At 45.0% G+C, this 22,908-nt stretch overlaps 1 protein-coding gene across 1 annotated transcript in view; it reads right to left on the bottom strand.

Annotated features, from left to right (window-relative positions):
* CEP250 (centrosomal protein 250) overlaps positions 1–19,763 on the bottom strand; it is a 33,348-nt gene extending 13,585 nt beyond the window's left edge. The window contains exons 1-21 of the mRNA XM_048962901.1: positions 19,653–19,763; positions 17,836–17,904; positions 17,162–17,244; positions 15,800–15,965; positions 15,075–15,181; positions 14,159–14,386; positions 13,548–13,644; positions 12,961–13,059; positions 11,811–11,972; positions 11,328–11,506; positions 10,917–11,099; positions 9,896–10,040; positions 9,464–9,610; positions 9,056–9,286; positions 7,337–7,530; positions 4,754–4,881; positions 4,415–4,584; positions 3,495–3,674; positions 2,286–2,420; positions 1,842–1,985; positions 1,116–1,417 (exon numbers count right to left, since the gene is read on the bottom strand). Of these exons, the coding sequence (XP_048818858.1) occupies positions 1,116–1,417; positions 1,842–1,985; positions 2,286–2,420; positions 3,495–3,674; positions 4,415–4,584; positions 4,754–4,881; positions 7,337–7,530; positions 9,056–9,286; positions 9,464–9,610; positions 9,896–10,040; positions 10,917–11,099; positions 11,328–11,506; positions 11,811–11,972; positions 12,961–13,059; positions 13,548–13,644; positions 14,159–14,386; positions 15,075–15,181; positions 15,800–15,965; positions 17,162–17,244; positions 17,836–17,904; positions 19,653–19,763 (3,260 nt within the window). The remainder of the gene's footprint in view (positions 1–1,115; positions 1,418–1,841; positions 1,986–2,285; positions 2,421–3,494; positions 3,675–4,414; positions 4,585–4,753; positions 4,882–7,336; positions 7,531–9,055; positions 9,287–9,463; positions 9,611–9,895; positions 10,041–10,916; positions 11,100–11,327; positions 11,507–11,810; positions 11,973–12,960; positions 13,060–13,547; positions 13,645–14,158; positions 14,387–15,074; positions 15,182–15,799; positions 15,966–17,161; positions 17,245–17,835; positions 17,905–19,652) is intronic.
* Between the last annotated feature and the right edge of the window lie 3,145 nt (positions 19,764–22,908).

Below are 22,908 nucleotides of genomic sequence, written 5' to 3'. Positions count from 1 at the left end.
TGTTTATTCAATATATAATTTAAGTGGGGAACTTTCCTTATGTCCCCCAGACCAAAAGGGAACTCAGATCGTTGGTTCAGCAAACAACTTGGTGGAAGCTAAGACTAGGACCATGGTGCAAATAGTGATACCATATAGCTTAGGAAGTCAAAATAAATGAAGATGATGGGCAAGAAGAAAATAAATTATTTTGACTAATGAGAATCAAAGAGATTGTGTCAATAAAGAGAAAATTTGTTTCCCCAACATGTACATCCCAGTAGGAACAGCAACTGACTGCAAAGTGATATCTGGGGAGTTTCATAGGATTTGCCAGCACCACTATTAAGTTCAGTGAGGGCAAATAAAGGCAGAAGTGGTCATGGAAGTTTAGAGGAAACACACAGATCCTCATAAGATATAGAATCCCTCAGAGGAGAAGCAAGAGCTCACTGCCTCTTATTTCTCCTCTCTTCAATGAAAAGGTGCCTTGAAGACTGGCAAGACTTGATCAGGTGAAATCTTCTTTGTTGCAATGCTTGGACAGTCATTAACATCAGTAACCATTAGGACTAGCAGGGCCCTTGCTTGAGTACCTCCAAATGCCTGGTAGGTTATTTTGAGAAATGAGGAAACAGATAGCAATGAAAAACATGCTTGATCCTTGTGCCTCTGAAGGCACACTCTGAAGGGAATCTGGCTTAGCTTGAAATTCTCATGGAAGATGTCTTCTTCCAGCCAAAAAGTATCAGAATGAAATGATCGTGAATGTTTAAAGAAATGTTTAAAGCGTACTGGACTCAAGGTGGAGCTGGTGGATCTATTTAGCCCATTATACTGCAGCCTACCCTGCTTCCTTAGAATGTTTTGGGTTTGAATCTCTGAAAGTTTAACAGTATTTATACGCTGACCAGATAGAAATACATTCTTTTAAGGAAAAGATTACTTCAGAAAAAAATGTAACTGAAAGATGAAAACAAAAGAGAACGAAACATGATCAAAAGAATGAAATGGTTCTGCATGGATAGTTCTGAACAGCATTTTAAGGAAATGGTATCACATCCACCTGCGTATGAAAAGAACTACAAGAGGGAATTCATTAAACAGAACAGAGAGCCTTGCAGGCTTTCAGTTACCTGTCTCTTTCGCTCTCTAGAGCCTTCAATGAAGCCCGAAATTCTGCGTTGTGGCGTTCCACTTCTTCCCATCGACTCCTTTCCCCCTCTAAGGACTGCAGGCACACCTGCAGCTCTTTGTTCTGATGTTCCACCTCTTCCCATTGGCCCCTCTCCTCCTCCAAGACCTTCTGAAGTTGCACAACCTCCAATACCTTCTGCCTGGACAGCTCTTGTGCCTCACTCAGATCTTGCTGAGCTTTATGGCCTATCGCTTGATGGGACTCTTCAGAGGCTGCTAGCTGAGATGTCAGCTCCTCTACCTGCAGTAAAACATAACAGAGCAGCCAAAGACTACAGCTTGTCTCTGCGAACCATATCATACACTACGAGGAAAGGGGAAGAACAGATTTAAATCTAATTCTATGTGAGTACCAGATTTGGCCGATTTGTCTGATAAATGTGGAGAGGGACACAATGTTCATCTCATGAAGCACCTTAAAAAAAACAAGGCTACCAGGTAAAGATCAGCAGAAATCCATTCTGATGATCACTGGCAAACAAACGAAAGGACTAGGCCATCTGTTCAGGGCAGCAACTGATGACCAGTAGGTCTCCTTCACACCAGCTGAGATGGACACTACAGTATGATGGCAGTCAGAGGAATTACTGCATTCTGTTCTGCAGCAGAAAGACAATTAGTGAAGGCATCACCTACTTGATGACTCAAGTATCATTTGCAGTCACCTGTTTCTGTAGATCTTCCCTCTGCTGAAGAAGAATATTCTTTTCCTCTCTGATGTTTTCAATTTCTTCTTTGTGCATATTCTCCACCATCTTGATCTTACAGTGAGCTTCCTGCAGCTCTGCTTGCAGTTTTTCTGTAGTGTTCTGTAACCAAAATGCAAAGCAAGTTGCTGGGACTTGCCACCAGCTCTGCACATTCCCTTTTTCTACCTTAATCACATCCATTTGTCCATTTATCTCTGCTTTTCAAACCATCTCTATTTCTGTTGCAACTCATCCTTCCTTTTGCTTACCAGGCTCTGTGCTTTCAGTGCTCCAAGACTTGTGATCCTTTTCCTCATTGTTGCCTTTCATCCTGTAACCTGGCTGTAGCAGCCCCTCTCTGAGCTTATGCTCAGTCACCAACTGCTTGAACTTTCTACCTGGCCTACTAGTGAGACTTACCTGCTCATACTCCTGCTGCTCTTTTACCTCCTGCCTGAGTTGCTCAAGCTGATGGCAGGCTGCTGTTAGTTCTCCCTGAGTTTGGAGTAGCATCTCTAATAAAGCTTTCTTCTCATTCTCCTTTTCCGTCAAGATCTGCACAGAAATACAGAGATGACAGGTCGAATCTCCACAGAAGAAATTTGCACGTCCTTCAGTGATTTGAAGGCTGATGGGCTCACACAGTCTCAGAGCAATATGATGCTCATCCCTTAGGTCCATGTGGTGGCACAGATTTCAAAGTCATGTGGGTAGCATAAACATGGGCCATTTGGGACTGAACCCTCACCTGAATCACCTAATAAGAAAAAATCACCTAACAGGAAAATGCATGGCACTTTCCCAGTGGTGGTGATGGCATTTTCCTTGTCTTCTGTTATGTCTAGTTTGTCTTTTAATGCATGCCTTTGCACGCACTCAGCAGTAAAGAACACACAAGCCTGTAGGAGAACGAAGGAAGTAGCTTCTTCAGAAAAATCATGTATTGTAAGTGGGGCTTGGTGAACATTCCAGTTTTGAGATGCATATTGTCACCTCTGAGAGCTGGTCCTATCACCCCGGTACTGGCAGACACAAATGGGGCTACTGCCATTCTAGGCAGTCTGCTTAAGAAGGAATCTGGGTAGAACACAGGAGGACTCTCAGTGCATGACAGGTTTGCTTTGGCACACAAGATCTAGGCACAAAACAGTTTACCAGCAAGTGACTTCTGAAAGAAAAACTTGAGAGGCCACTTGTTATATATACAGTGCTCAGAAATATTTCATTCCTACTGCCCAAGACAGTCCTGCATGCATTCCACTTTACACAATTCAAAGTAGAAAACACTTCAGGAAAACAGGGACATACAAGGCATGCCCTCACATCCTGACGCCCAGCTAGCTCCCATAGTTCTGTCCTTTTTGTACACATGGCTTCCTTCAGCTCACCACTGTGGGACATGATTATGGTGTTCACAATATCTGCAGGCCTTCAGTGGACTTCCTGGCCTTCTTAACACTCTGTGTTAAAGGCATTATCCTTCATGGCACGGAGGCCTCATGATTCCTAAGGCATCCTTTTTACAGAAGGGCATCCAAGAGACATCTCTACCCAGACATGCAGTGCCAAGAGAACTGTAGGCAAGTGACACAGATGAGTAAAAAACACAAATTCTGCTTTCATATTTACCTCTTGATTGGCACTTTCAACTCTAGTTCGTTCCTCTTCTTGTTGAGCTTGCATGGTAGCAACTTTCTCCTTCATATGAAACAGCTTCTTCTCATGCTGTCCTTCTGTCTCTGCTTTCTCCTTTTCCCAGAGCTCCAGCATCTCCTGTAGCTCTACATGGCGCCCTTCCCGTTCACTTGCCTGATGAGTGAAGGAAAAGACCTCAAGATGAAATCTCACGTAACATGTGGAACATGTAAATCCTCACCCTTCCCACATAACTCCACTTGAACAGCACACTGTAGCTGCCTTGTGCCCTATCAAAGAACATAAAAGAGCAGGTCAGCAAGAAAAAGAAAAGATGTTAAGTTCCCCTCTCTGATGGCCACCTGTTCCCAATCATCTCCGGATTTATCTCTATTTCTATTTTCAGGATTCAACATCGTTGTAATCACTGAAAAGATGCAGACTGACTGTAGGGTGAGAAAAAGGCCAGTATCCCGATGCCCTACTCACAAGACAGGCTGTGAATTGCACTACAGGAACAAGCAGCCTGTTCCACATGCTTTAAGTCCAAGAGTAACACCTCTGCCAATCACAAAATGATAAAAGCTGGCAGGAATGTTGTGAGTCTACTTCATAGCAGACAGGAGTCCAGTGAGATCCTACCACTTCACTGTGGTTTTGGGTGGAGTTCACCCAACATTCTGTTCAATTTGTCTTAGGCCCACAACAAATCTGTGGCTGCATTTACCATCCCAACAAAATCATGTGGGCCCTCACACGCCTTCAAGCATGAGCCACTGGCTCTACTGCCTGGCCTAGCAGTGCGTGGCTTCTGACAGCTGATAATTACTGCCATTTCTCACACTCAGGCAACAATTATGCAAAAGCAATCCCACAGAGCTCGCTTAAAGAATTAAAAACACATTGTTTCCTACCAGGTCTTGTAGGAGTTTGTTTATTTCCACTTCATGATCAGTTTGCTGAAGTTTCAGGGCATTGTTATGCTGCTGTTCCATCTGAATGAGCTGTTGTGCCATGTTTTCCCGTTCCTGCTTCATTAGAGATCTCTCTGTTTCCAGCTCACACCGAAGACACATCACCTCCCCTGCAAACATGGCAAAAGGCGAGAAAAGCAATGCCTATGGAAACTATTCTGAATTTGCTAGCCTTACACCATTTTAATTTCAGAGCAAAAGGGCTCTCTCTGCATTTTCTTCATCCCTCAGCATTGCACTGCAGATGCACACCAGATATAAAGTACATCAGGCTCTCACCTTGTATCACTTCCTTAGCCTGAATGATTGTATGAAGTTGGATTTCAAGCTGACTCTTGGTGATCTCCAAGTGAGATGAGTGCTGCTGAGCCTCAAACAAGCTGGATTCCAGGGTGTCCTTCACTGACCTACATGTCATAAACATGGAAAGAAATGAGATTCTTGCTCCTGATCCACATCCACACGGAATTATTCCAGTGAGAACTGGTTCAGGATCCCAACATCTGAATGTGGAAAATGGGTTGTGTAGAAATTCATGGACAAAAAACATTTCTGCCATTTAAAATAGGAATGTGGGCCCCTCCAGATTTTACTTACAACCTAGCATAATACAGAAAATACAGCCTAATTTGATCTCAATAGCTAAATCTTAAGTTGCTTTCTGTAACAAACAGGTAGCTGTGTTAAAAATTAAAAGCCTCATCCTCTGCTCACAGCTCTGATCTCACTGGCACTTCAGACTTGTTCTGTGGGATGAGGTAGAAGGGAGACACAGCAAAAAAAAGCATTTTCCTGGCTCGCTAGTGACTGTTTATGCTGTTCATAGCATAGGCATATGCAGGTAATTTTCCAGACTCCCTATATTTAAAAGGGATACACCAGATGACAGAGTAACCTCTCATGCTTGTAGCTGCATTTCTAAGAATTCTAACAGCTGAAGCACCATCTGAAAGGAGAGATAAGAAATAATCCTTCAGTTCAAACTGCTAACAGTTCAAGAGAAACTTACTGTTTTTCACTGAGTGTTACTAACTAAGCATTCAGTAGCCCCAACAGTTCATCATTCTTTAAGATGGAAGATGTGGTACTGCAGATACAAACTGCTACATACACAGACTTCAACAAGCTGCTATGAGTGACACGCAGGATTTTCGAATCAGAAGCTTCAGAGAAGTTACTTCTCTGCTCCAATACACTGTTCTGAGTGCCAGTATCTTACAATACACAGCACTATTTCATTAGTACAGGGATGGAATTAAGATGATATCATTAAAGGTAAAGAGGCATGCTGTGGGTGATAAAGCAATAAACCCCAGCAAAGTAGCATTTGATTACTTCAATGTACAATAGAAAGTGTCTGATCATGCCAACATCCAGCAGTATAAATTCAATGTACTACACTCGAAAGATAAACAGAAGTCAGCCTCTAAAAGATAAGAGTCCAAAACTGGGACAGCAAAAGGCTTAAGAACATCATCCAGTGAGACTAACTGCTTATTCTTCTGGGGAATGCTTTTATCTATTGCCAAAGGTTCTTTATAACTAATGCATCTCTTCTTCTTTACTGATGCTGTCACTGAAAAAAAAAAAAACCCAAAAAAAACCAACTGACCATCTTAATAAAGATCTTAATAAAGATGTTCAGTTAGAAAGGATCTACTGCAATCTCTCTGTTCTGGCAGAATAGACACATACAAACAGTGACTGTCCTCCATTCACCTGTGCACTGATAAAACATGGAAAACAACATCAGTGTTACTGCAGAGCTCGAATTCAAAATTCTCCATATTGCACCCTGCAGCTTTGGCTGCACTCTCCTCTGGAAGTTGAACCAGCAATAAAAGCTGCAGACAAGCAGTACAGCCAATCTGACCAAACAATTCAGTTGGATTGAATAAGAGAAGCTGGAGATCAGAAGCAGCAGCTCTCAAGAATCAGTGTTGAAAAAGCATTTGTCAGCCCTGATATCAACACACACTGGAACAGCCAAGTGTAAAAGGCCAGGCATGTGACAATCTCTAAAATATCATTTGTGTAGCTGTAGTTCAGGAATCTTCTAAAAACCACCAAGGAGGAAGGACAAACATCTCAGTGCATTTCTTTGGCTAAACAAAGGATTTGTCACACGATCTTAGCAGCCTGAGACAGCACAAGGACAGAGCCTTGCTCCTTCCTGCATAACATCTCCATGATGGCCATCTCTGGAGGCCACGTGGTAAGGTACAGAGGACCCAATGGTGAACAAGAAATCCCAAGGACTGCCAAGGATTCAGAATAAACTTCCCTGCTGCCCATGTAACTAAACCTAGGTCCTGCACACAGTTAACAAGAGTTAGATTAGAAGCATAACGCCCTCAAGATCTTCAGCATAAGCCTTTAGCTTCACTCTAAATGCTGTTGTCCTACTCAGGATGTCAGTAGTCTTGAATGCTAAATATCTTTGTTGAAATGTGCAGAACAAGAAAAAAAAGAGAGAGAAGTCTCAGGCTCTGCTAAACATCTGGATGCAAGCAAAGAAGGCATGGCAGAGTTATTTCCCAATGCAGAGCCAGGGTAGCAGATATGGAGGAATCGGATTGGCTTGCTTTAGACTTCATGCTAAAGTCTAAAGTGATGTGCAAGGGGGCACGAACGAGCCTAGGACTGTGTTAGCTTTAGCTGTCACAAAAATAACACACTTCATGATACATTTTCTTCCTCCCCCCTCAAGATTTTGCTCAAGATTATTCAATTTTCAGCCTAAGGAAGGTAAAGCCATCTGGAAAGCGTACAGGATGCAATAAATCCTGGTGTAATGATTACCACCTTTGTAATTACAGACATTAAATAATGTCCTGTCTAGGGCCTCCTCCCTGCCTTTACCTGGCCTCTGCCAGCTGCTCTGAAAGGCCTTGTCTGTCCCGTTCCACAGCTGCCAGTCGCACCTCAAGGGCAGCCTTCTCATGCACCAGGAATTCCTTCTCTTTGGACACCTTGGCCACTGCATCCTCTTGGCGAGAGGACTGCTGGCGCAACCGCTCCAAACCACTGCTGGCTGCCTCTTGCTGGCGGTAAACCTGAAAGCAGGATAAAATATATTTCTGGTCATTTCTCTGAATACGTGCTCAGAGCCAACCAGTGTCACTTCTGAATCAGTCAGAGGAGAAAGAATTCCTGCAGTGTGGGTTGAAAGCCTAAGGGCATCTGCTGTACACAGCACCAGCACTCCGGGCTGCCAAAAGGCACTGAGACTTGGAAGTGATACGTAGGGCCACACAGGGTTGGCTGAGCCCAGACAGCTACCTGAGGACAAACATACAGACCCCAGATTATGTGTCTTCATGTAAAAATCCCACGTCTTCCAGAACTGCTACCTTGCAAACTAAATTCTCTCAGAATCCCTATCATGCTGTAAATGTTAACTCTGAGCAAATACAACTTTGCTGGATGAAGAGGACGAAACTAAAAATGGTTTCTCCTTAAAAAAAACTCAAAAAACAAAACAAAACACCAACAAAACAACTAAAAATCCCACAAAGTCGCACTTAATTTAGTATGTATAGCAGCTGGATGCCATGAGGCAGGGAAGCACTGGTGAGTTTTGTCATCTAGCAATCTATGGGGCTGACACGGCTGAAGAGATTGTGTACAGAAATTCATTGCCATACTATTCATTTGGCTTACATTAAAATAAAGTTGCCTAATATACATTGCTGGTAATGAAGCTTGGAGATTAACCATGATTTTTAAGCTATTTTCTACACTGTACCATCTCTGCTTTGTATTTGCTAACTTACCTCATACCTAAAGTCTATCTAATACAGAACAGATCATGAGAAAACTAACATTTTCCTCTGTTATCCCCCACTACCCATGACTGCACATTACAAAACTGTCATTAAAATGACAGAAACCTCCCCAGTGATGATTCTCCCAAGCTTTCTCTCCAGTATACCAAAAACAGTCAGTCCAGAGAAAACTATGAACAGAGAAACTTGTCTGTTCATCCACTTCTCATCTTCCTCAAACCCTAACAACACTCTAACAATTCAAAGTTACATTTATGTCTTAAGATATAATTTCAGCAGTACAAGCAAGATGCCAACCCCTTTCTTAGCAGTACAAGGCAGCAGACATTGACTTGCAGCTCCGTCCTGCTCCCCAAGTTTGAACAAATTAAGTTCTGAAAGCGGTGGACTTCACAATAAAAAATATAAATGGAAGCGTGCAGCCCCTTCTTGCTTCAGAAAAAAATGAAGAGCTTCAATGTTTGCTTGTTTTGCCACCAATAACAGTGATAGCCTCACTCAGATGCCTGGACAACAACAGTTATATCCCTGGAGCTTATAAAAAAAACAGAAAAGGGACTAATGCAGACAAGTGGATCAAAATAATCTGTAGAAATGAAGGAAAGTGTAATTGTGAAGGACTGAAGTCCCTGCAAGCCATCAACCCCTTTCCAAAAGCAAGTAAACAGAGCCTTCTGACCTCCAGTACTACCAAGCACCTTGTTGATTAAAGAACTGCAGAACCAAGCAGACGCAGCTTTCTTGAGCCAAGCAGACAAATGCCCACCCAGAAGAACCAGACTGCTGACCTCACCTGGTTGAGTTTCTCCTGGGTTTCTGCCTTTTCCTCTGCCAGTACTCTCAGTTGCATCTGCAGCCCTTCCTGTTGCTCCTCCGCTTTCTTCAGCAGCTCCTCCAGGTGGGATTTCTCAGCACAAAGCTCTTCATTTGTTCTTTTATACAAGGTCACCTTCTCCTGTTCAGAGACCTTTGCCCTCTCCATCTCATTCACTTTATCTGACAGAAGTTCATTCTCTTGTTCCAGCTACGATCACAGATGCACAGAGAAAACAAAACAGAGTTAAGGACTGTAGAAGATTTGGCTTGGACAGAAAAATGAACATCTTCTTATTCAGCCAGTCATACTGTCTGAAGGCACAAAGTCTGAAAAGAATCGAGCAGCTGGAGGCGAACGCCTTGCATTGTTGGAAACTCTGCTCACCTGCAACACAAGTTTGTTCAGTTCCACTTTATCCAATGCAAGAGCTTCGTTAATACTGCTCATCTTTGCTGCAGCAACACGTACATCAGCTATTTCAGAATTCAACTTATTCTGAGCCCCTGTCAATGCTGCTACTGATTTCTCTGCCTGAAGAGACAAAACAGCAACATGAGAACAAAGACAGGAATTGCTTTGACTCCAGGCAGCAACTCCAGATCTCCTTTGTGTCTCTGACATACTTGACACATCACCAGTTAGATCTTCCCAACAAGCACGTGGGGACTAACTCCACCACAGAGCCTGTGCTGATCACAGCATCATCCAACAAGGATAATGCTATTTTCTCTGAAACAGCACTTGCTGTGATCTTGCTGTAAGAACTCCATCTCACTAACACTTCCCAAGTGTTACTTAGGAATAAGTTGTCCATACCTTTTCCAGTGCCACTGTAAGCTCATGTTTCTCTTGCTGCAGCAGATCCCTCTGAAGGTGAGATTCCTCCAGCTTCTCCCTTGTTGCTATCAATTCACTCTGTAACAACGAATGCTTTGCTTCAAGTGCAGCCAAGTCCTTCAGACTTGAGAGAAGGGGAAAGGCAACAGGTTTTTAATGCCAAAAACATTAATGTTTGCAAAACAAAGACTACATATTGTACACTAAATATAGCAGTTTAAAGGATTTTCACTAACTTTTTATTTACCTGTAGAAAACACTGGAATGTTTTAACTAAAGCTGTATTGCTCTTTGAAACATTCATCACTGAGAAAGCAGAACAAGCTTTCAAAAAAGTCACAGAACATTTCCAAAAAGTTTGGATATTCTTAACCTAGCAGCTTCTTGTTGTTAGCTCTCCTTTTTGATACAGTGGATAAGACAGCAAAGCTGATCTTCGGGTAAAATATACTTTTCAAAATTGTTCTCACCTTCAGCAATTAAAGAGCTTGCAATCTATTTTGGGAGAAGATGCATATTAATTTCCAATCCAATAATCATAGGATCAATGATTCAGGTTGGAAGGGACCCCAGGAGGATGCCAGCCCAATCTTGAGCTCAAAGCAGGATCACTATGGGATCAGTCCAGATTGATTAAGGCTCTATCCTGATGCATCTTACAAATTCCCAAGGGTGGCATCTAAACAACATCTCTGAGTAATTTGTTCTACTGCATGATCATCATAATGGTTTGATTTCTTTCCTTAAATCCAGTCTGAATGATCTGTTTCAGTTGATGACTGTCATAAATACTCCGTTCAGGTCTGAAGTCATTTTTTAAAGGAATATAAAAAAAGACAAGGAGGCAGCTATGCAGATGCCAGTAGGTACCCAGCCCTGCCTATGTACTCCCTCACAGCTCTATGCTACAATGAATAGACAACATTTTTCCTTTGCAGTGTGTAGAGATCTAAGATCTAGCAGTGCTCACCCCTGCCCAGAGAAAGCTTTTAACACTCACAGCATCTCATGGTCATGATGTGCTCTCTCCACTGCCAGCTGCTGCTCCACCTTTTCCCCTTGGGCGGAATCTTCCTTCAGCTGCAGCTCAGTGTTACTCCGACGCAGATGTGAGGCTTCTTGCTCACTGAACTCCAGCTTTTGCTGGAGCTCTCCCCTGGTTTTCTCAAGGTTTTCACAGTCACTGCAGAGACAAGGAAGAAGAAGGAGGTGATCTGCATACTCATTCATCCCATTTTCACCATTCTAGGATGGAGTTGTGGAAAGCAGAGTACGACGAGACAGTACAGCATGGAAAGCAGTGACACGAGGCTGTTAATAGGGCATAGGAGAATTCTTTGCCCATAATACCTCTGAAATCTTAGAGCTGAAAGTAGATCACCTTTAGAACATAGAAGGATGAAACACTTACTTCTTGAGTGCCTGGACCAGAGACTCGAGGTGCTGCTGGTGGCTGCTAGACATCTTGTTTTCCTCCTCCAGTTGCTCAAGCCTTTGCTGCAGCTTCTCGCACTTCTCTTCCAGCTGTCTGTGCTGGTGCTGCAGAAAATTGATGGAGTCTTGCCTGGCAGAAAGCTCTTCTTTTAGGGCCTGTAAGGATGGAGAGGGAAATAGCAGAAACAGGCAATAACGAGCAGGGAAGATGGCTTCAAATACAGTAGCTGGGAGGAGAAGCAAGCAGAGAGACATCTCACCTGAAAGCAAAAGCTGTGATGAGGGGAAGGAGATCAGGAGAGAAAAGCAGCAGAACACACTGTTGGTGAGACTGGCAAGGCCATACAGAGCAAGAGTGGGATGATGGCTAGAAAGAAACTGGTAAGCAAATGAAAAGGTCTGAAGCCAGGTGAGGCATTAGTGACTGTGGCCAGTGGTGAAGGCTATCAGGAATTCTCACCTGTGTTGCTCTTTGCCTCCTTGCCAGTGTTTCCTGAACCAACACAAAGGCTTGCTCTGCATCAAGGGAGCTCAGACAAGAGAGGACGCTGCTAGACTCTGGACGCTGGGAACTGTCAGTATGGACAATGCTGACTGTGCTGTCACTGTCATCTAACACCACCTGAAAGCCCATATCAAGCTGTTATTCTTTGCTCATACTATTTTGTTTTCCTTCATCTATTTTTCCCGTTTTCCCCCACTTCACCCTAGAGTTGTTAAAGACTTAATTCACTCATTCCTTCAGAGATTAAATAAGTTTTGTCCCAACTACAAGTACTGCAGGGACTTCTAAGCAGAGCTACTATAAACAAGAAGAGAAGAAACCAATATGAAGTGGATAGAAGCTGCTTGAATGCTTAGTTTCTTGAAGCTCTCAGGAATTATTTGGTTGTCTTTTGGCTTCTCAAAGCCACATATACAAGCACCAAATCAACACTGGAAACAGCAATGAAAAGAACCATTAACACTGCCCAGAGAAGAAGGCAGCTGATGAATACTGGAAAACAGTAATGAAATAGCTAATGTTTATAATTGCTCCGAGCAGAAGCAAAAAAGGAAAAAATGATTAAATAAGAACTGACTTTGTGTGAGGCAGTGTAAAAGATCTGATGATTAAACCTCCTGTACGGAGTGAAGATTTGGAGTCAGTTAAACCTACCACTAACCAGTTGGAACAGTTAAGATTCTGTGATGATAATGGTCAGTGAAGACAGAGTGAAGTAGCAAAGCTGGCAAATGCATTGATTGAGTCAGTGACCTTTCACAAAAATCTGAAGAACAACATGGTTATTGCTCACGGAGGGTTTGGGAAGCCTCCAAGCAACACTGGAGTAGAAATGTCAAGTAGCCAACTAAGAAAGCACAGTTCGGGAGAGACCTTAACATGACAGTGAAGGCAAAGCTATTGAAACTCCTAGGAGCTCAGGTGAAGAGTCACAGGAGAGCTTACTGTGAAGTTGTAACAGGTTTCATGTCAGGAAAATGACACAAAAATTAAACGGCCAGGAGCAGTGCAAAACACGTGATTTTATTCCCTGTGCTTCTCTCTTTCCTTCATCAAGTACTTCAAAATCAAATCTGTAAGGATGTGAACTCAAAAATGTACTCACCTCAGTTATCTCTCTGATTAGCTTCTGAAGGGCAAGATTCTCTTCTTTGGCATTTTTAGTTAATGAAGCTTCGTATTCTACCTCTAGCCGACTTGCTTCCTGAGAATAGAATAAGAGTGGAGAAGGAAGAGCTGCTCCCTTCTGAAGCATTTGCATCTTCATCAGCACTGTCATACTGACAAGCCCTAGAGCTTCAAGTATATAACTTTCCTTACTATTCAATTTCTTCTTTGCTAAAACTAAGAAGAGAAAGAGCAGCAATTTGCTTTCACAGACAGTTAAGCTGTCAATTCCAAGTCATTTTGACCACTACGAACTTAAAGTCTGAATCAAAATTGCATGAATGGAAACCCCTTAAGACATCCAAAATGTCTACAGCTCTCCTGCCATTGCCTGCACCTGGATGGACCCCACACGTGCCAAACACACAACAGTTATCTTGGTGATGTTCCTGATTTTTCCCCATAGTTCACATCCTAACTATTCTTCCTCTTGAGGAAGCCACACCTCTCTATGCTAAGGCTAAAGAACAAATTACTCAAACCAAGCAGACACTGGGCCACTTCTCAGATAAAGGTAAAACATACTAGCATCTCCAAAGTGTCGTTAAGTGTTTTCACGGTCTTCTCTTTCTCCTCATTTTGCTTCTGAGACTGTACAAGCAAGGCTGAGAGCTCCATCACCCTGAGAAGAAAAGGTCCACATGCCATTCCAAAAGCATCGCACACCACATGTTAAAAAAGATAAGCAGCTCCCAAAAGCACAGCAGAAAAGGTTCAGCCCAGAAAACACAGCAAAGACAGCCTTGATCTCTACATGCTAACATGCTGTGCATTGCAGAAAGGCACTGCTCGGCCCAAAGGACTCTGCACTCAGTCTTCCAAGGAAACATCAGTACAGAGGTGCCATATTGCTTACAACTACCCTGTGCAAACTCCTCCCATATGCTTGAGCACAGCCCTGGACAGCAAAAAAGCTTTATACTACTCTGAATTTCTCAGTAAGAATCAGTAATAGCAATTACATTACAATATACAATCTTTCTTCCTGTCTTCCTCCTCAGAAGAGCTTCCACCAGAACTTTTACACTGGGCATAAACGAGGTTATGCAAATATATAACAAACAGGTGTGTTCTGAGCATGGATCAGCACTCACAAAAGACGTCAGGAGCAAAAATAAAGTCTCAGGTATATTAACCTATCTTGAAGCTCTTTCTTCTCCTGGTCCCCATTGACTTGAGAGCACATCACTTCCAAAGCCTTCTGGTCCATTTCCCTTTCCACTTGTTGCTGTGCTTGATCCTTTGGGACGTGCCTACCCAAAGTGACAGGCTCCCAGCGCTGTAGGCCAGAGTTCAGACGGAAGCAGCTCACAAGTATGGATCCAGAGAGTCTCATTTGCTCTGCCTTCAGCTCTGACAAATCTCTGAGGAAGAATAAAGAAAAAACTAATGTTCACAGTGTAATTTTTAGCAGTCAGAACACTTTCCAAGTACAAAATCAGGCAACAGACTGTACCTTTGTTAGGGACAAATCATATGCTAATCTCAGAAGGTCAGATGAATATCTATAGAGCTGTGGAATTTTTGTTTATTTGTTTATTTTGTTAATTTGTGTTTATTTTCTCCTCAGAATAAATGCATACCATAGTAGGAAGGCTTCAAGAACTTCTAATCACTCTTATAAATTGCTGCTCTTGTAGCATCTTATTAAAAATACTGTAATTATCATTAATATATATAAGAAACTTCACTAAGATCCACAGATCCTATAACTAGCATCTCATCATTAAGTGACCATCACCAACTGGACTGCTAAGAGGCATATGAAAATATGCCCATAATAAATGCTTCAGGAAGGTACTGTAAGAACAATCCTTGAAACACAGAATCACAGGTGTTAGAAGAGACCTCAAGAGATCCTCAAATCCAACAGCCCTGGTCACACAGGTGGCAACAGGTCCAAAGCACGCTTTATGGAATTACTTTAAGTTATCAAAGGAGAAATGTATTATTAGCTGTAACTGAAGGAAGATCACAGTACAAAAAGCAGGTGTGAACAGAAGAGAAGCTACATTTTGCTCTCCAGGATATTTGTTCTTAATTTCTCCTCACCTGTCAGTGGCAGTCTTCATTTCCAGGAAATGACGGCGGAAGGTCAGCACCTGCCGCCAGAGGCTCAGAAGACGGTTATGTTCACCCCTTAAATAGCTCTCATGAAACTAAATACACAAAGACAAAAAGGAACAGCAACTCAGGCTTCCCTGTCACTGCACATTCTAGATCTGAGTGTACAGCCATCATCATTAGAACACATTTAATAACTCCCACAGAAGCATCAAGGACTGAAAAGGCACTGCACAAACATCCTCAGTAAACCTGCTAGCTGAATTCAAAGATGTTCCCACCTCTCCTGATGCAGTGGCTATCAACAATGCACACTGATCAGGATTCCTTATCTTGTTCTGCAGAGATATCTAACATTCTTGGTAAAGGAAGAACAAAAACTCCTCCATTTGCTTGCCAAAGGCTGCTGTTAAGGAATGCTTGTCTTGTCCCTCTTTTGAACCCGAAAACATACAGACCTCTCTGTTCTTCACAGCTGAAATTTCAGAAGTGTAAAATAAATACATAAATGAAGAGTCCACGTGTGACTGGCCTACAGTGTACAGCAACAGCAAGTCCTTGCCTTTAAGGCCGCAGCATCATTGCAGCCGGTGAGTATCTTCCACCACCACCTCTGCTGACAGCCCTCCATCCCACAGTTGCATTCTGCTAACCACAACCATATTCTCGTTTGAGTCTGGCACTACATTGGCATTCCTACAGCCTATCCTTACCTCACGCTCACTGCGCCATTCACTCTCCTTCAAATCCAGCTCCTCTCGGGCCCTCATCCAATCTGCTGTCAGTTTTCCAACATCTTCTTTAAGGGCTAAATTCACCTCATTTGCTTTATCTAGGTGTTCCCGCAGGAGGGTGTTCACTTTTGCCAGGTTCTCACACCTTGGAAAGGGAGAAATAGCAATGAGCTGACTGAATGACTACTACAGGTAGCACGCCTGTGCTTTTCCAGTTCCATAAACAATGACTTTCTTTTCAAGGAAACAGTATCAGTGCTTTCTAGGAATAACAAAGACGTCTCTGCTATGGCAAACCCATCTGTTTTTTCTTGCATTAAGCCCTCATTTCCATTTACAGTGTCAGTCTCCCCTTCCTCACAGGTTAAGCTCTTGCCTTCCCTATGCTCCAGCTGGTCACTTGTCATGACAATGAAGTGGACAAGATCCTGCTGAATGCACCACTGTCCTGACTGCCTTCATACCACTACTGTTATCTCTGCTTCCACATCCTTTCCCTTGCAATACTGTTCCTACTTTTGCCCACTTCTTTTTAAGCCTCTCTCTGTTCTTGCCCAATACATGAGGGCCTGCAGTAAAAACTTCACTTTGTTGATCCAGCAAACTGCACGCCACAAAACCAAGGCCATACACGTGTGTGAAACAGCTTTAAATGAAGCTCTGGACTTAAAAGTGAACTTTTATTCAGTTCAATGAGTTCAGTGCAGTGTATCCGCAGCCCTCAAGAAGGCTTTAAGCCATGCTCATTGTAAGGAGCATAAAGCACTGCAGGCCAATTACTGTGGGGCCACAGCCTAGTGTCTCCCTCAGGAAATTCTTCATGAACAAAATTGGAAGAACAACTGTCCAGTGAACAAGCACAGAGCTCAGTTTTTGGACAAAAGTAGGAGTTGTGCTTCCTCCACCTTACTCTGCAACTTAGGCAACACAGCACACACATATTTTATACCACACACAATTTATCTCTGTGACTGAAGGAGAAAGAGAAGCATATGACAGAAGATTTCTGTGGTGCCAAATGCTTGTCAGATAAAACAAAACTCCAAACTAAATAGGAAAACACCTGCTCTATGAAATCTGTCGGATGTTATGGTTTGATTCCCAATGTAAAGCAGAGCATATCTCATCTACTGAATCATAGCAAAATTTAGGGTGGAGAGGGACCTTTGGAGGTCATACAACCAACCCTCACTCCAAAGATACAGACTGTGGGCCTTCCTCCTTTCAAAACGGACTGTCCAGCTGCTTCCCTTGAGAAGATGAGGTAGGACTTAAGAGGTTTTATCTCACTTCCACAAGGATCCAGGACGCCAAGAATGAGGTACTGCTCTTTCCTTTTACCTTTGCTGCTCTTCTTCTAACCGGAGGAGAGCTTTCTCCAGGGCACGGTGTTCAGTGGTTTCCCATCTGTCTGAAAGGGATCCCTTAAGAAAGGAAAGGTTTAATCAAATTCTTGTGTTCCCTTCACTGCTGTTATCATCCACTGCTTTCCCCTTCATTTGTTTGGTATCTCAGGAGCTCATGACTTCTTCCAGGCATCACGACTACAGGGAGGAAGGGAAGCGTAGAGCACCACCCCATGTCAGTAGCTCTCCTCAGTTTCCCACTCTCACAGCTGGGTATCTTCAGCTCACAACCAAGAGTGCTCACTTAGACTTGAAGCTTGGGAATACATCCTCCCCTACTCTTTGTTTCCTGGGTTTACATTGCCTTCTAAGATGCTGTGTTTCAATCCTTATTCAGACAGCCATCATGTAAGAAGCAGTATAGCCCTCTCCTGAGAGCCAGCATAAGCATTACTCCAGCAACAAAACACTCCTTCACAGAGTTAACGTTCTTCTTGATAAGGTTTTCTGGTCTGGCATTTCCAGGACTAAAGGCTGCTCTATGAATGGCTACTGGACAAAATACTGGAAGGCAAAATACTGAAGTACTTCTTTGAACCTTCACATCAGGAAAACAAGGTTTTTATTGCTTTGAGGAGCCTTTAATCTGAGTTAACAAATGCCACATACCTGCACACTCACCCCTCCTGCTTCAAGTCGCTGCTCCAGCTCACGACACCAGCTCCGATACTGCAGCAGCTGAGATGGAAACAGAATTAGGATGAGGGAAATGAAGCTTCTAACAGACTCAGCTCCTCTTGCGTTAGCTTTTCTCTAAGCCTTTACAGAGGGAGCCCAGCACTTTTCACAGCACTACTGACATGGAAAGAAGTCATTATCATACATGGAAGCTTCACTTTATCTAATACTAAAGAAAGTGAGGAAGGGTTTATGTTATGCATAGTGCTAACTGCTCATCCTGAGACAGTGATGACATGCAGAACGATGAGACAGACACAGATGCCATGCCAGGCCAACTGTATCTGTCAGACTGAAGATTACACCGTTCAAATCTCAGCAAACCATATTACATCCAGAAAGTGGGCCAACACCAAAATTCAATGACAAATCCTTCTTAAATCACGCTTCATTACGAGCCTGGAAAAGAAAACTTACCAAGTGGTTCAGTATGCCTCAGTAACAGTAAGCTCACTGTGAATCACAGAATTGTTTGAGTTGGAAGGGATCTTTAAAGGTCATCTCATCAAACCCCCCCGCATTGAACGGGGACACCCGCTGCTAGGTCAGGCTGCTCAGAGCCCCAGCCAGCCTGACCTCAAATATATCCAAGGAGGGGGCAACCATCACATCTCTGAGCAACCTGTTCCAGTGCCTCACCACTCTAACTGCAAAAAACTTCTTCCTTACATCAGCCTAAATCTCCCCTCTTTTCGTTTGAAACCATTTCCCCTTGTCCTATCACAACAGACCCTGTTAAAGAGCCTGTCCCCTTCTTTCTTACGGCCCCTTTGAATACTAAAAGCTCTCCCCAGAGCCTTCTCCTCTCCAGGCTGCTCAGCCCCAGCTCTCAGCCTGCCCTTTTGGGGGGGGGTGCTCCGTCCCTCAGATCATTGCTGTGGCCTTCCTCTGGACGCCTACCAACAGGTCTATGTCTCTGCTATGCTGAGGTCCACGTGTGGACGCAGTGCTCCAGGTGGGGTCTCGCAGTGCAGCACAGAGGAGTAGGATCCCCTCCCTCGCCCCACTGTTTTGGATGCACCCAGGATCTGGCTGGCTTTCTGAGCCGTGAGGGCACACCGTTGGCCTCACATCCAGCTTGCCATCAATTAATACTCCTTGTAGCACCAGTATCCTACTCAGGAAAATCAACAAGAAAACGAGTTTCTTGCAACACAGCCAAGTAAGACGCAAACAGTAAAAACAAAAGGGAGGGGAAAGCTCCGATATGGTGAGAATGCCTGAACGGGAGGGACTCGGGGCAGACAGGTCTGTGCACAGCTGCTGGCCGGGCACAAGCAGCAGTGCTTCGGGAATACCAAAATAAGTGGAAAATCAGCTGGCAGAGCCCGAAGGGAACGAACGGAGCTCCACACGGCCTGCAGGAGGAGCCGTGCCTTTAGTGTCTCTCTGCTCTCGCACCTGCCCTGCACAGACACTTCCAGCAGCGTTAATTAACGCCCGCCCAGCGCGCGAGCAGTTCCCCATTCGGAAAAAAAGCCGTGCTGCCTGCCGCGCTCAGACGGGACAAGAGTTTCCGCTACGCCCCCCGAACGGCGACTTCCAACGGGCAAAAACTCCCCCGGCCCGCCGCGCAGCCCTTACTCCCCGCACGGCGCTCGGGCCCCGCACCGCCCGCACAGCTTTTCCCCTTCCGGCCGCGCCCGGACCGACGCGGGGCGCTGCGGGCAGCGGGAGGGGCCGGGCCGCTCCCCGGGCCTCGCTCCGGGCCCCGCGCCCGGCCGCGCCTCCTCCCGCCCTCCCCTCACCTTCTCCCGCAGCTTCCGCACCAGCACCGCTCGCTGCTGCTGCGCCTCCTCCTCTCCGTGCGGCCGCCGCCGCGGGCAGGCCCGGCCCCGCGCCGCCTCCCTCGCCGCCATGCCCCGCGCCCGGCCCCGCCCCGCCCGCCGAGCTCCGCAGCGCGGCGATAGGCCGGCCGTTGGGCGGCGGGAAGGGCGCCGTGCCGCGAGGGGGCTGCTGCTGCCGCTGCCGGGTGCTCGATGCGGGCGGCTCCATGCTGTGCCACGGCTGCTTGGGGGCTGTGTATGTTGGCGGTATCCGAATAATTTACCAGGACGCTCTGAGCTCTCTGATAAAGCAGATTTTATTCGCAATTGCAGTGGCGGGACTCCTGCAGGCAGGAGCGCACATAGGAAACAGCGTTACATCTTTCATCCCCTACTGCCCGACCCTCACCTCTTGCTCCCCTGCTTGCTGAGTACTGCAGCTTCACACTCTTTCGCGACGCCTCACAAACACCAAGTAAACACAAATCCTTACCACCCGAGCACAAATGCCTTAATTGGTTCATTGCCTTCTAACAATTGCTTTCTTCACAAATATCTGGTCCTAACTTTCGGATGTCTGCTTTACAACATAAACAGAACCTCTTAATTGTTTAATTACCCCTCGCATTTGTGCCCTTTACACGGGCTTGTTGTCCTTGCACAGAGATAAGCTCGGGAGGAGGACAGAGGGGAGCATCTTGGAGCCTGCCTACGGCGTCCTCACATGCCCACAGAGTGGGACAGCTCTGCTTTGTGTAAAGGCCCTGACTCCTGGAAAGTTTGTTAAATGCATTTCACTTCTGCTGGCCTAATGAACAGCCTTACATTATGTTTCCTAGTTCAGAATACTACACCCACATCATTTAGAACATTTGAAGTCTATTGCAGCTTTGTGAGAAAGAATTTGTCACGTAATTCAGTAACTACATTTCTAAAATATGTTACTAATATGTACATGGTATTTTTACTTTTCACATCAGCTATTTCTAAGAATATGCTACAGCTTCTTTAGATCAATTTCCCTTTTCAATATTCAATGCGGAAACAACACTTTCACTTTCCACATGGGGAAACTGAATATGAGCTGAATATAAGGGAGGTGGATTCGGCTCTACGACGTGTGAAATATAAGAGATGCGGATTTAGCTCTGTGAACACGGGGAAAATCGCTGGAAATCAAGATAAAGCCAGAAATGCTCCAAAGTGGGCCAGGAGTCTGCTGGTGCCATGCCCAGAGAGTCACATAATAACACCCTGAGCTGGAAGCCAACCACACGACCACTGAGGCCAACCCGGCCCCACACAGCAGCACCCCAACCCAAACCTGTGGCTGAGAGCGGTGTCCTCCAGCAGCTCAGGCCGTGCCCGCTGCCCTGGCAGCCTGTGCCATGCCCACCCTCTGGGGCACGGCCTTTCCCTGATATCCAACCTGAAGGACAGGAGCAGCTTGAAGGCACTGAACGCCTGCTCTGCACAAAGCGGTTGGGGTTCACTTACAGCTGTGCTACATCGCTGTCAAATGAGACAAAGGTAGAAAAGAACAACAGTTTTTTGACCCTGCAGCTGCATGAGTTTGATTGACAAAAGCGATCCCTTCGGTACGCAGTGGTGGAGCCAGCCACGTGGATCATCAAATGCTGTCTCAGCTCTTATGGCTTTCTGAACTGAAATGCCGATCCATAGGAGTGCAGAGCTCTGGCAGCACTCGCATCACAGCACCCATGTTGGTGACATGCAGGAGCCCGAGGGGCCGTGCCTCCAGAAACAGCAATTTGGCCAGAAGAAGCATCTGGATTAAATTACACAGGGGACAGGAATAATGGGTAACACGTTCTGAGAGCTGAAGCAGTCCTCAGGGCTTTGCTCAGAGGAACTCGCAGTAGCTCACTGCTGAGGTTCCAGCAGAGCTGCTCAATGTCTCCAGCTTCACACTCCTCCTGCTCACCATGTCCTGAATGTGGGACGTGGTAGTGGCAGCTCTGGGTGCTCCTGCACTCCCGTGAGAAGGAGGCAGGCAGAGGCTGAGAGGTATCTATACACACTGGTCAGCCTGTCCCCAGCAAGGAAAGCAGCCCCTGCGTGCAGCCTGTCCGCTGTCCTGGTGTCTGCTGTGGAACTGTGTTCTCTGCCCTTGCTACCAAAGCACTACTGCCCTATCTAGGTGCCCATGGGATGCAATTCCTGCTGGTCCATCTTTTTTCCTCCTGTGCTGTTTCAGATGAAATCCTTGCACAGGCCTCCTGTCCTTCTTTCTAGTTCCTGATCTCTGTGAAGATGTCGCAGTACAATTTTCTAAAAGAATCATATTTTCTTAGAATGGCTGAAAGTGACCTTAAAGATCATTGCATTCATTCTTGTTGTGACTGGCAGTATCTGTTGGGTGTTTAATAAAACCCTTAAACTGAGAGACACGTTCATCTCAGTTATGTAAACACTGTGTGAACATTTGATTGATTCTGCTTTTAGTCTGATTTACCAAGAGACAAGGCCTATGTAGTCCCATTGTCTCACCTTCTGCTCTTTCCTGTTCATCTCCCAAATAATTCTGTATCTGCGAATCTCAACAAAGTTTGATGGAACAATAGAGATCTTTAAGATACAAAGTTCTTACTGGTGTTGGAAGCTAGATACACCAAAAGTAATGCCTCCTATCTACCTCCATACCAACTACAACAGATACCACAGATAGCACTGTTTGGCGGAGCAGATTCTCAGCTTGCAAAATGCTGTTTTTCAACATAGTCACCACCATTAGCTCTGCATTTGCACCAGCAATGAACAAGAGCCTGCATGCTGCACTCGTAGAAGTCTGCACCAGCTCTGGGGATCCATGGCCGCCGTCACCACTGCTGAAATGCATCATCCACTGCCTCACTGTGCTCACATCCACTGCTTGGTCTCCAGGAATGCTCAGCAAGTACTGATGAATGTTGCTGGGTGCACATGGAGGAATTTGATTCCATCCCTTTGCTCCATATGCAACTCCCATGTCAGATGCCATTCTGTCAGGCTGTCCCTCTGCTGCCATCTGTCATATGACAACGAAACAGAACAGAATGCTGGTGGGAAGGTTCAAACTACAGCCATTCCACCAACATCCTCCTCTGACATCGTGGGCCAACATCACAGAACAGGAGGCGTTACTTTCAGGGCATCCCTCGTAGAATAAGAGCATGAACTCAGCACTCAGCTGTTTGTGTGGGCAGTGCAGAACTGATGCAGCACACTGGCCTGCTGC

This window comes from Lagopus muta, chromosome 16, assembly GCF_023343835.1.
Source record: "Lagopus muta isolate bLagMut1 chromosome 16, bLagMut1 primary, whole genome shotgun sequence".
Classification (NCBI taxonomy): domain Eukaryota; kingdom Metazoa; phylum Chordata; class Aves; order Galliformes; family Phasianidae; genus Lagopus; species Lagopus muta.
Note: the sequence above shows the minus strand (reverse complement) of the source record. Positions and strands in the feature narration are given on the sequence as shown.